This window comes from Xyrauchen texanus, chromosome 8, assembly GCF_025860055.1.
Source record: "Xyrauchen texanus isolate HMW12.3.18 chromosome 8, RBS_HiC_50CHRs, whole genome shotgun sequence".
NCBI classification, from domain to species: Eukaryota; Metazoa; Chordata; class Actinopteri; order Cypriniformes; family Catostomidae; genus Xyrauchen; species Xyrauchen texanus.
In genome coordinates this window covers 22,776,099-22,789,123 of record NC_068283.1, presented here as the reverse complement: position 1 = coordinate 22,789,123, position 13,025 = coordinate 22,776,099, and the positions used below count along the sequence as shown (strand labels likewise).

At 39.1% G+C, this 13,025-nt stretch overlaps 1 protein-coding gene across 2 annotated transcripts in view; it reads left to right on the top strand.

Annotated features, from left to right (window-relative positions):
- LOC127647809 (protein kinase C beta type-like) overlaps positions 1 to 13,025 on the top strand; it is a 203,977-nt gene that overhangs the window by 136,589 nt on the left and 54,363 nt on the right. For both annotated transcript variants that reach the window (XM_052132287.1, XM_052132286.1), the window contains exons 10-11: positions 4,261 to 4,434; positions 11,027 to 11,118. In XM_052132287.1, coding sequence (XP_051988247.1) covers positions 4,261 to 4,434; positions 11,027 to 11,118 — 266 coding nt within the window. The remainder of the gene's footprint in view (positions 1 to 4,260; positions 4,435 to 11,026; positions 11,119 to 13,025) is intronic.

The following is a 13,025-nucleotide window of genomic DNA, read 5'->3' as shown; positions in this document are numbered from 1 at the left end:
GTCTGGGCGCGTTCCAGAGGTCTGGGCGACAGAGCACCTGGTCGTTGGGAGGAGGGGTGGTCTTCCTCGCCACCACATCATTCTGTGCTTGTTGTTCTGTGTTCTCGCAGTGAGAACACAAACCATCCACAAACGCGGCCCAGACACACGAGGCAGCGCCTGTGACCATCAGGAGCGGAGAGAACTCGACCGCATCCAGGAACTACACAGGAGCGGAAGGGCATCTTTATAAAGACACTTCCTGAAAAGGACGTTCAATGCCGCTGTGAATTGCTCTTTTAGAGAATCAAAATCTTTTACAATATTCTCTTTTAGAAAGAGTTGTTGAAGCGCCCAGGGGCAAAGCTGCACTGCCGTGCAGAGAAGGAGGTAGCCGCTGATATGCGCCATAGATCCAACAGCATACGCATTAAAAGTTTTGTGAATCGCAGCTCGCTGATCACACAACCGGTCGGCTCCAAAGAAAATTTCTGAATGAACAGACGCATTTCCCTCCCTTTATACCCGTATGTCCGGGTATAAAGGGAGGGAAATGCTAATTCTTTCTGCCAATTTTTCATTGACCTTTTCTCAAGTTCAGAGATGTGCAATGCTCTCAAGAGAGACCCCTAGTGTCGGTTCTTCGACACGGGAAACTACATTTAACTTGGCACAGCATCCTGAAAACACAGCACTTATGACTAGAGATGCTAAAAACAAGTGAAACGTGACCCAACCAAAGTGAGATGCTCCAAAATCATCTGTCTGATGCATGAGTACAGAGAACAACAATTTAAAAAAGAGCAGTGGAACGAAGGCCAATAATAGGGTTATGTTCAATGATATGGAAATAAAACTATATTTTGGCTTTTATGCCAATTGTTTGTATTGTAGAAATGCTGAACTTGTCTGCTGCCACAATATATGAATATGATGTAATGTATTTGAATTATATGAATTATAATATTTATTGTATATTATATACAGTATGTAATTATTTTAATAATTATATATGTGGGCTTATCTTAGTAAATGTTGCATATGCGATTAATCACAATTACTTGTATTAATTAATCGGCATATCATGTAATTATTTTGGTTAAAAATTTAAACAACAGATAGCCCTAATTTTTACTGAAAAGAAAAGTAACCTAATCCTTTTCTGTCATACTGTATTGCATTTGTAGATTTGCATATGAACTTGAAGCTCGCAAACTGCTCTTAGACCACTGAAAACAATATATCATGATTCATGAGTCCCGCTCGTGCACGCAGAACAGTGTCACCCGTTCACTCTGAAGTGACCATGTGTAAATTTGATCAAATAGCAGCCTTTTGTAGTTTATTAATCAGATATGACCATATTGTGATTGTAATGTTGTTCTGATTAGTTGTGCAGCAACCTGAAAAATTGTGAAATCAGTCTAATGACAGGCTTTTAGGAAAGGTATTGACCAAATAAAAAATGCAAGATATACTAAATATATATCTAGCTTCTCTCTCTATCTCTCTCTCTATCTCTCTCTCTCTCTCTCTCTCTCTCTCTCTCTGAGAGGTGTCTCAGGTAGGCTTACTTGTGCTTCAGGTAGCAGGTAATCTCAGCCGGGACAAGGTCACTCTAAAGAGCTGAAATTGCTAGAATGCAGCACCAAAAGAGAGGTAGAAGGGAAATACGAGGGTGAGTGTTCATTCTAGCTTGTGTTCCAGCCGCCTGCAGTTGCCATGGCAACAGGCTTTTAAAATTATATTGATATGTTAAGGTGTAGTGGTTAGACCTCTGTCAGCCTCATTAACCGAGGCTCTGTTTGATGCCATCCACATCACTACAAACAAAATGTCAGCTGCACTGTTTTCTCTGACAGAGCAACCTGTCCATTTTGGACATTCACCTTTGTTCTCAGAGGTGACCAAACATCACACACAAATGTCATGATCTTGAAGACTCATGTTTATAGACACAGCAGTCAAAACCAAAACACTAATTCTGCAACAGTTCTCCCACAGTTCAGACACTTTTGGATGGCTGCACTAGCTCAAAATGTCCTTGAGACTTTTGAGCACTCGGTGTGCAGTCTTTTGTTTGATGTGCGTTTATCTAAACAGGTATGCAGCGGTAATGAATGCATTGGAACGGATGTGGAATGGCTGTGACCTGCTTGCTATGCTGCCAGAGAAGTGTGTGTGTGTGTGTGTGTTGGGGTGTAGATTCTGTGAGTAGCAGATGGTGTCCTCTGTAATGTTGAAGTGTATCGCTTTTCTTTTCCCATGGTCAGTCACAAGGTGTCCATCTGGGGCTTTACACTGAAATAACTCACCTCATTTCAATATGTGAATTTTATTTTGGAGAGAGAGGTAAAATGCAGAGCCAGACTTTCTGTCTTGCCATAAAGTTTGTCCAAGCATTACTGTTCCTCTGTCAGGATGTTCTCGGTGTGACCTTGAAGCACAATATGAGATATAATATTTGAGAAACACTTTCAGACACTGATGTTTGCTTAAAAGAAGTGCTGTGTCTGTTAGGTGTATTAGATTATACATAAACCCATTGCACAGACACAGTAATGAGTGTGAAACTTGAGGCCCATTGCTACTATAAAGCAGTGTTTTCAAGCCTTTGTTTTCTTTTAAGTACCCCCACAGGTCAATCAGTAAGGCTCAAGTACCTCTTCATTGACATCAAACAAGAAAGGCATTCCTTTTAATACTGGATATCAGTTAACTTTATCATTAATATTATTAAAGTGGCCATTTTAATCATTCTCTTTTAAACAAAAAAAAAAAGAACAATCTATACTGTGGGTGAAAAACAGACTTGCTAAGTAGCTTCTCCTCACTTTAATGAGACATAAGTCTTTCACAAATTTGGACTGTTCTGGGGCCAGTCACGGATATTTCTAACAGTGCACACATTTAAATCCATCTCTGCTAAAATAAACAGCTTAAACTAGCCTAAGATGGCTTTCTGGTTTTAGCTGGTTTTAAACTTTGTTAGTTTTGTAATATCCCTTTGTAGGTATGGGGAAAGTCTACACAAATTGATAACATTTACATATACACAAGGTGTATGTTTCTGATTTGTAGATTTATAAGCTAAATTTATAAGCAAAATCATAATCTTAGGGATTGGATCCCCTCATGAGACATGCTGACGATGCAGTTTTTGTTCCTCGTTGATTTCGTATTTTAACTAAATGATTGGGGCTTGTTGTTTTTTTTTTTAAATAGCCAATATGCTTTAGTTCTATCACAGCCATGAACCATCATTGGCTAGGTGCTAGTTGGTTGCAGGTGGTATCTGTAGGCATGACATTCTTAGTCTTGAGAGCATTTGATTGAACATATATCTATGTAGTACAAGATGAGTCATCAATATTTTTGGTCCATTTCCTGGAAGAGACTAACTTTAAATTTTAAATCAGTGAAAGGTTTTTTGTAAACTTTTATGAATATACTTACACAAAGCTATCTACGAAATTAATAGACATGGACTAAAAACCACTGAACTGCAACTCTTTAATAGTTGTGAATGAGGTGAGCATAACTGTCTGTTTTTGTGTTGTAACGGATGTTTCCACAGATATTTCAGTAATGAGAAATGTGTTCCTAAACTGCTTCACTGCTGCCAATCTCTGTCTCACTTTCATCATCCCCTCTTACATTCGCCCCTTCGCTCAATGCCACGCATTCTTTCTCTCCTCTACTCTTTCACCCCCTCTCCCTCTCTTTTCCTTCTATTTCTTTCTCCCTCGTTTTTTTGTGTCTGCCTTAAGACTTGATCCTAAAAATGAGCACAATTCAAATCTGTTTTCCCGTTGCTCAAAATTTCCTTCACCTTCTATCCCATTGTGCCAATCTCAAATCTGCTATTTATCTTCCTCACGTTGGCAAGAGAGCTTTGTCTATTCCATCCTTCATTTCTCCCCATTCACCCTCAAATGTGTTCTGTGTCTTTGAGCCTGTAATCACGTCGTATTTCATCTGCGCCTGAGCCTCATTTGGTAATAACAGTCTTAAGGCCACACTGCAGCTGCGTTCTTTGGCCTGATGTGCTCTAAACGTGCTGGGAATGAGTGCAAACTGCAGCTCCTCCTGCTGTATTGATCTCCAGTCAAAGGCCAGTGTTTCCTCTGCTAATAAATGAAGTTTGTGCAATGTTGCATTAGGGTGTTGGTTTTCTAATTTCCTCGTGTTTTCTTGCACAAGTGCTTCAGTTATATGTTTGATTATATCACTTTGAACATCCCTGTAACCTTCTTCCTCTCTCTGTCTGTCTCTTTATAGGTCATGTTGGCCGAGAAGAAGGGAGGAGATGAGCTGTTTGCGATAAAAATACTTAAGAAGGATGTTGTGATCCAGGATGATGATGTTGAATGCACTATGGTGGAGAAGAGAGTGCTGGCCCTGTCAGGAAAACCACCTTTCCTTACTCAACTACACTCCTGCTTTCAGACCATGGTATAACTTTTGTCTCATCTTGTGTTTTCTTCTCTCTTCATCACGCTTAGTCTCTTTTTGCTTTTGTCTCGAATACTCGCTACATGTTTCTCCTTATCCTGTAGCGTCTCGTCCTACATCATATCATTCTGTCTCATCTCGTGTCTTCTCTTCTTCACTCTCCTTGTCTTGTATCATCTTGTCTCTTCTCTTATTTTGTCTCATCTCATATCTTACCACATCTCTTGTTTCTTCTCGTTTCTTTCTTATTGGTGTCTCATTTTGTATATTCTCTTTTTGTCTCTCTTCGACTCTTTTTTTAGTTTTCTCATTTCGTCTCTTTGTGTCTCTCCTTGTATTTTTCCTCACCTGGTCTCCTCTCGTCTCCTCTTATTTTGTCTCTTCTTGTACCTTACCTTATTGTCTCTCCTCTTCGTGTATTATCTCATCTTGTCTCCTCTCATCTTTTCTCTCATTTTTGTCTCATCTTGTATCTTTTCTTCTTGTCTCTACTTTTCTCTTCTGTTTTTTGTTTTTTCATCTCATCCTTGTTTTGCATCGTCTTGTCTTCTCATTTTATTTAATTCTGTCTTATCTTGTCTCATCTTTTATTGTTGGTCTAATCTTGTCTTCTCTTGTCTCACCTCAATTCTTCTCATTTTGTCTCATTCAATGTGCTTCTTGTCTTGTATTGACTAATTTCTTATGTCTCATCTCGTTTTGCCTCATCTTGTCTATTCTTGTTTCTTCTCTTCTTGTTTTGTCTCAACATGTCTCTTCTTGTGTCTTTTTGTATCATATTCTCATTTTGTCTGATCTAATCTCTTCTTGACTTTTCTCATTTTGTCTCTTCTGTTCTCTTCTCTGTTCTTCTCTTCTCATCTCTTCTTGTCTCTCCTCTTCTCTCAGTGTATATATATCCTCTGACATAAGGACCAAGCATGGGCACACATCACTTTACATTCTTTTATTTTGCAACACATGACCACAGATGCACGAACGCACATGCTTGAATCCATCCCTTCCCATCCCCCACTCACTGCTTAGAGACTGCAATTATTGAGAATGGTGTGTGTGTGTGTGTGTGTGTGTGGCCATCTGAATGTGACATGCTCACAGGGGGGCAGTGTGCCTCACACTCATCTGTGGCCACAGCACAGCTCTGACAGGCAGCATTGCTGTCTCCAAACATCCTACTGAGAGCAGCATGAGCCCCTGTCACGACAGAGAGATAGCGAGAGACAGAGAAATTGAGACAGGAAGCAAGAGTGAAGGGATAGAGAAGTCTGAGTCAGAAACAGAAGAGACTCGTTGGGTCTGAAACTAAGCTATGTCACTAAATCATATCCTGTTGCAAACACACACATTAGTTAAAATGATAGTTCACCCTAAAATGAAAATTCTGTTATCATTTACTCACCCTGATGTCACTTATAGTCATTTTAGAACAGCTTCGAAAATATAGAATATAGAATGGTAAATATCTGTTTTATAGTTTTCATTTTGGATGAACAATCTCTTCAAGAGCAAATTAATCCTGTATAGCTGAGATATCTAGAGATATCTGATACCCACAGGTGTGTGTTCGTAGTCATTTTACAAATGCTTTGAACATGGCTTGTCCAATTAGAATTTAGTCCCAACTGTCAGATTTGTAATTTTAGTTTTTCTATTAACTATCCCTTCAAGAGCAAATAAAGCCCAGTTAGCTGTGAAATACTCAAGTGGGGTGTTGAGTGGGGATTTCTTTATTAAGGGGGATCAGTCACAGGAGGTATTTGACAGCCAAACAGCTGCAGTCATGTAGATTATCCTCAAACGCGTGCGCGTGTGCGCGCGTGCGTGCGTGTGTGTGTGTGTGTGTGTGGTTGTAAATGCTGAAGTGTTGTAGTAGTGGGGCTTTAGGTAGTTGGTGTGTAGTGGAGTGAGGTAAAGACTCTTTCCCGCCCTCCCTTTTTTCTCCTGACAGTGATGGGACCTCCTTTAAGCACTGCTGCCTAACAGTCCGTCTCTCCCTCACACTCTTCATCACTTTCAGTCTCTTAATCCTCCCTGACTCTTATTCCCCTGACCAGCACACACACACACACACACACACACACACACACACACACCACCACCACCACCACCACCACCATCACTGCAGGAAATTGTGCCACCTTCAACTGATGCAAAATAAGCCTCACCATTACAGGAAGAAAGCCAATATAATGAAGCCAAGGGAGAACATGGCTGAAACTTGAAGATATGAAGAAGTCCTGTGTGTTTTGATCTCTGTATATTGGCCCTTGGATTTTTCTTGTGTGTATGTGCATCAGTGTATGTATGTGTTAAAAACATGATATATGTCGCAAATAGCAAATATTTTTGCAGAATGTGGAATGACAGATTCATGAACCAAAACACACACAAGTTTTATTCATAACAGCATTTCATACAGTCTCACAGTTAATAGCAGTACATAAGTGCTATCAGAATTATATGGTGGTGGTGGCACTGTACAATTATAGTGGTGGTTTGATGTAGTGTTTAAGGAATAGAATAGAATAGAACAGAATAGAATAGAATGACACCTGAGCTCCACGTCATGTCAGTATTACTTAAATTACCAGATGGCAACTGGGAGATTCTATTTGGAACTGTTCCCTGGGTCCTTGGTTGTTAGTTTCTATGGCAACACTCATAATCCCAAAATGGCTTTGTTGTTGCTGACAGCAAAATATTTATCACTACTTTAATTCATCAATTCACCTACAGTATATGTTTTTGCTAAATGTTTTTGAAGAAAGTGCTTCAGGTAACAATGGCATAATAAAATGGCATATCATACATAATTATGTGTTCTTTATCTGTTAAGGCCACTGCTATATTTTTTTATTTTTACATGGCATAAAGTCAGAGCAGAACTTGAAATTCTACGAAAGCTCTGACTTGACATCCTATATGCTATCCTATAGAGCAGTGGTTCTCAACCAGGGGGGTCTGGACCCACTTGGGGGCCTCAGCACACTTCCAGGGGGGCCTCAAGATCTCTTAAAATTATTTAAAATAAGGTAATTATTATCATTTTTATATAATTAATAATTCAACTTAATTGTTTTAATCTATTGATGCTAGTAGTTTCTTACATTAAAAAACTTTGAAAAACAAGCTTGGTCCTCATTACCGTAGAAGTAGCAGAAGAAATATCTTATAATAGATATTTCTTATATACACACACCCTAAAGGATTATTAGGAACACCTGTTCAATTTCTCATTAATGCAATTATCTAATCAACCAATCACATGGCAGTTGCTTCAATGCATTTAGGGGTGTGGTCCTGGTCAAGACAATCTCCTGAACTCCAAACTGAATGTCAGAATGGGAAAGAAAGGTGATTTAAGCAATTTTGAGCGTGGCATGGTTGTTGGTGCCAGACGGGCCGGTCTGAGTATTTCACAATCTGCTCAGTTACTGGGATTTTCACGCACAACCATTTATAGGGTTTACAAAGAATGGTGTGAAAAGGGAAAAACATCCAGTATGCGGCAGTCCTGTGGGCGAAAATGCCTTGTTGATGCTAGAGGTCAGAGGAGAATGGGCTGATAGAAGAGCAACTTTGCCTGAAATAACCACTCGTTACAACCGAGGTATGCAGCAAAGCATTTGTGAAGCCACAACATGCACAACCTTGAGGCGGATGGGCTACAACAGCAGAAGACCCCACCGGGTACCACTCATCTCCACTACAAATAGGAAAAAGAGGCTACAATTTGCAAGAGCTCACCAAAATTGGACAGTTGAAGACTGGAAAAATGTTGCCTGGTCTGATGAGTCTTGATTTCTGTTGAGACATTCAGATGGTAGAGTCAGAATTTGGCGTAAACAGAATGAGAGCATGGCTCCATCATGCCTTGTTACCACTGTGCAGGCTGGTGGTGGTGGTGTAATGGTGTGGGGGATGTTTTCTTGGCACACTTTAGGCCCCTTAGTGCCAATTGGGCATCGTTTAAATGCCACGGCCTACCTGAGCATTGTTTCTGACCATGTCCATCCCTTTATGGCCACCATGTACCCAGTGGTTAAATTGGCTTTTGTAGGGAGGGGGAGCCCTTATTTACCGTGAATGGTCATCATTCAAAATCCCGCCGTAAAATGACTTAGGGTTTTTACACCAATGGGGCTCTTTTTCCAGTATTAATGTGTAAGGTAGGGTTGAGTAGTTATTCAAACAAAGACAAATACTTTACAATTCACTTATTTTATTATTATTTTTTATCTTGAATGTTAACAGGCAGGCAACGGATTTCACCCTCGTAAAATGTATGAAAGGAACATGTTTGAAAATATTGCAAGCCAGAGACGAATATGTAGCTAAATGTATTTTTTATTTGTACAATTTAGAAACGTTGAAGTCCCTTCGCACCTGTATGTAAATGTAACTCTTGCAGTAATTATTTATCATATTCATGCAGCCTGTGTTATTCTGTTGAGTGTTGAAAAACCATCGAGGAGAAACGCATCATGACACTTTTAGCATGTAAACGGGTAAAGAAAAAAAAAACCAGTAAACTCGCCCGCTTTGCAAGAAACATTAAACGTTCAATAAAGTTTTTTTTTATTATTAGTAAAACTGAATAACAAATTAACAGGGAAGTAGAGTTGGAAAAAAAATTATAATCTCCGCCTTTATTGAGTTTTGTAATGCCTGATAGAAAAGTATCTATCTTTGAGAGCAATATAATACTTTAGGCAATTGCAGAATAGTCCCATTAGTCACAGATACACTTAAAAAAATTGAGTACACAACTATTTCTGGGCTTAAAAGTTACAAAAACCAAATCAATGCAGAACATTGTATCTCAAAAGCATTACAATGTGCCCCCCCCCCTTAAAAAAAAATTCGTTTTAAGAGACTTAAAACCCGATGTGGCCCCTTTACCAAAATAGTTAAAAATATTAATAATTACACACATCACCTTTACAAATTTGTTTCAGGATTTTACAGTAAAAGTAACTGTTATATTTTGACAAAATATTTCAGTTTCAAATGAAATAATCTAAAGGTAAAATTTATTAGACATCAACAGTGGCAGTTTAAAGTTTCAAGATGTGTTTCAGCTAGTATTTATTTTTCATAAATACATTCATTTATTATAATTATTATTACTATTATTTAAGACTAGCACACATGGTAATGAGGAGCCTTTCCTTCTGTGTAATATGTGTATAAATATTAGGTAACAAATGGGATAATAATGGGCTCATGTACAGACAGGAGCAGTCTGGCGTCACTGTCGTGCACCTACATTATATGCAAACTGTTAAAAATCAATATATTACTTTAAATGCTCACGCAGCTGATGTTATTTTTCATTTAGTAGTTCATTTAACATGTAAACTAACATGCTTTAGTTATATAACATGTTCTAGCTACATGCTATTTTTATATTCGATTGCTCTAGCCGTTAGCGGGATTCCATGGTAACGTCGCTGTCTTAGAATTGTGACAAGTTTTCCCTTGATGGTTGTGGGCGGGGTGCTGAACCAGCGATTAATGCATTTATGACGTCTGATAATTCCATGTAGCCTGGGTGTCTCTGTGTAGTCTTGCTAATTATTCAGTCTCATATGCCATGTATTTGCCAGGAGTCAGGAGATGAAAAATAATTTAAGTGGAATAACAATATTTGGTGCTGAAGGAGACGGAGCTGAGCTCCGGCAGGGTGTGTTGTGGACCTGAGGAGGCGGAGCTGCGCTCCGGTGCGCTCCGGCCCAATTTAACCTCTGCATGTACCCATCCTCTGATGGCTACTTCCAGCAGGATAATGCACCATGTCACAAAGCTCGAATCATTTCAAATTGGTTTCTTGAACATGACAATGAGTTCACTGTACTAAAATGGCCCCCACAGTCACCAGATCTCAACCCAATAGAGCATCTTTGGGATGTGGTGGAACGGGAGCTTCGTGCCCTGGATGTGCATCCCACAAATCTCCATCAACTGCAATTCTGCAATATCCTATCAATATGGGCCAACATTTCTAAAGAATGCTTTCAGCACCTTGTTGAATCAATGCCACGTAGAATTAAGGCAGTTCTGAAGGCGAAAGGGGGTCAAACACAGTATTAGTATGGTGTTCCTAATTATCCTTTAGGTGAGTGTATATATCTAATAGCCTACATGGGGGGCCTTCACATTTTTTCTCAGACAATGGGGGGCCTTGGAGTCAAAAAGGTTGAGAACCACTGCTATAGAGCATATCCTTGAATACTATTGGCTATACTGTATTGTTAATGTTTGCACACAAACAACTTTGCAGTTGGTTTGTGGACAAGCATTTGCAATACAGCACAGCACATTGGATTTTCTTTCAAATATGCAATTATATATAATTATTATACTATTGTCAAGACATTTAGGGACCCCTGGTTGAAAACCATATGTATTTAGTTCAGTTAGTTCTGTGCTATTATTCAAGTTCCTAAATTTTGGAACCAAAGTACTGATTATAAAATTAGAAATAATTTTAAGGCAAATATCTTGCAGTCTGTCTGTTACAGATTTCAACACTCACTGTTTATGTCATCTGTTCTCAACTGTGCTGTCTTTCTTTTTCAACTGTCTAAAGGACCGCCTGTACTTTGTGATGGAATACATCAATGGTGGCGATCTCATGTACCATATCCAGCAGGTTGGCAAGTTCAAAGAGCCCCATGCTGTGTGAGTACAACTCTCATCAATGTCTCTGCATAGCGCCATTAACACTGTAAATGCTACAGCAGTGTAGGATGATAATTTGACTATATCAGAATGAATTTATCAAATCGATTCAAAACCGAAATCAGGCAAATTGCCAATGTTATTGATTTCTATTCCTTTTGATAAAAAATGGACTATGAGCTTATCATTGAGGTTATTTAGTTTACCATTGAACACAACATTAACTTTTAATGAGCTTGCTGGTGAGCTCACCAAAGGGCTCACCAATGAGACTTCAACAATGAACAGCCTAGGTATGTCCTTCACTGCCCATGATATCCCATAAACCTGTGAAAAGGTTAAACATAGTGAATTAATTCATACATGTCCTTTTTTTTTACCCACATATGATTAAATTTCTATCGAGAAATTAGAATTTTAGTCAACAAATATTTGCTTGCAGATGAGCTCACCAATGTGAGCTAATAGACCTTATTCACAGCAGCACCATCTTTGATTTTTACTGGGAATCATAAAGAGGCTGTAAGGGATAGATGTACAGTCTGTTCAGTGGGCTTCAGTTTAAAGTGTTTTTGGATCGTTCTGTGGACAAAATATTGATCAACAATCCAGTAGACAAAAAACTCCAGACAACATGAGTTGTGGAAGATCTGATTGGATCTAGGAAGAGCTATATACAGGTTTATACAGTTTGTGCATTGAAGAGACGGTAAATCTATCCATCACAGCCTCATTTTCATTCCTGGTGAAATTCAAAGATGCCATTACTGTGAATAAAGTCTGTGAGCTCATCCTTCCAACACACACTGTAGAATGTACAGGTACTCTCGTTAAAGCCCAGTCAGATTATGGGAGGAATGTAGTGACTGTTGGAGGGCAGAAAGAGAGAGTTTTACTTCAAAGTGACCTCAAACCAGTTTTGAGGCACTCCTCCTCCCCCACACCTCCTGTTGTAGTTAGTAAGATGTGAAGTGTCTACTCAGCAAAATTCTTGGTTGGGTGCACCAAAGCCTGGTCAACCGGCTCCACCCATATCTCCCTCTTTTACTTTATATCTCTCTTTTGACCCCTCTTTCATCTTCCTTGTTGTTTGATGCCCAACTACTCTGCATCAGCTATGTGAGATAGAAGTGATGGCAGGAAGGAAAGAAAGAAAGAAAGAAAGAAAGAAAGAAAGAAAGAAAGAAAGAAAGAAAGAAAGAAACAGACAGACACGTAAGGTAACTAGACACACGTTTCCGGATATGTGGCACATTGTCAGTAGATGCAGTAAATGACTGAGCTGACCTTTGCCGTAATCTACTATGCGTTCTCCCTCCAAATCTTACAAGCTTCATTTCTATTTGCTCTTCTTCAGCTTGCTGTCTGCCCTTTATCATAAAGAATTAGCCCATCTCTGCAAAGGAGAGGAGCTCTCAGAGGAGCGCTGTTATTGTGTTGATATTAAGTTCTGTGTAGGTCAAAGGCCAGGGTAATTATGAGTGCCCAATGAAGGGAGAGCATAGAACATTTGCAGCGAGTTGCAACTGTTGCTTCTGGAATAGATTCAGGATTATACTAGAGGTGTGGGGAGGGGGTGCCAATATTTCAAAGTAATGCAACTTTTTTTTTACCTTGCACTACTTTGCACTATTTATATTTTCATGGCAAAAATGTATATTTTTAGTTCCATTTTTCACATGAACATGTTTGAGACTGCTATTCAGAACAGGTGTGTGAGACAGTGAAACGAACTACAAAATTAGGTCAACACACACTCAATTGTTTCTATCCAACTAAAATTTTGAATATAATTGCGCAAAGCCAGTCAAGTCATTTTTATTTGTATAGTGCTTTTCACAACACACAACGCCTCAAAGCAGTTTTACAGAAAATTATGTATTAACAGAAATGAAGCCGTAATATCA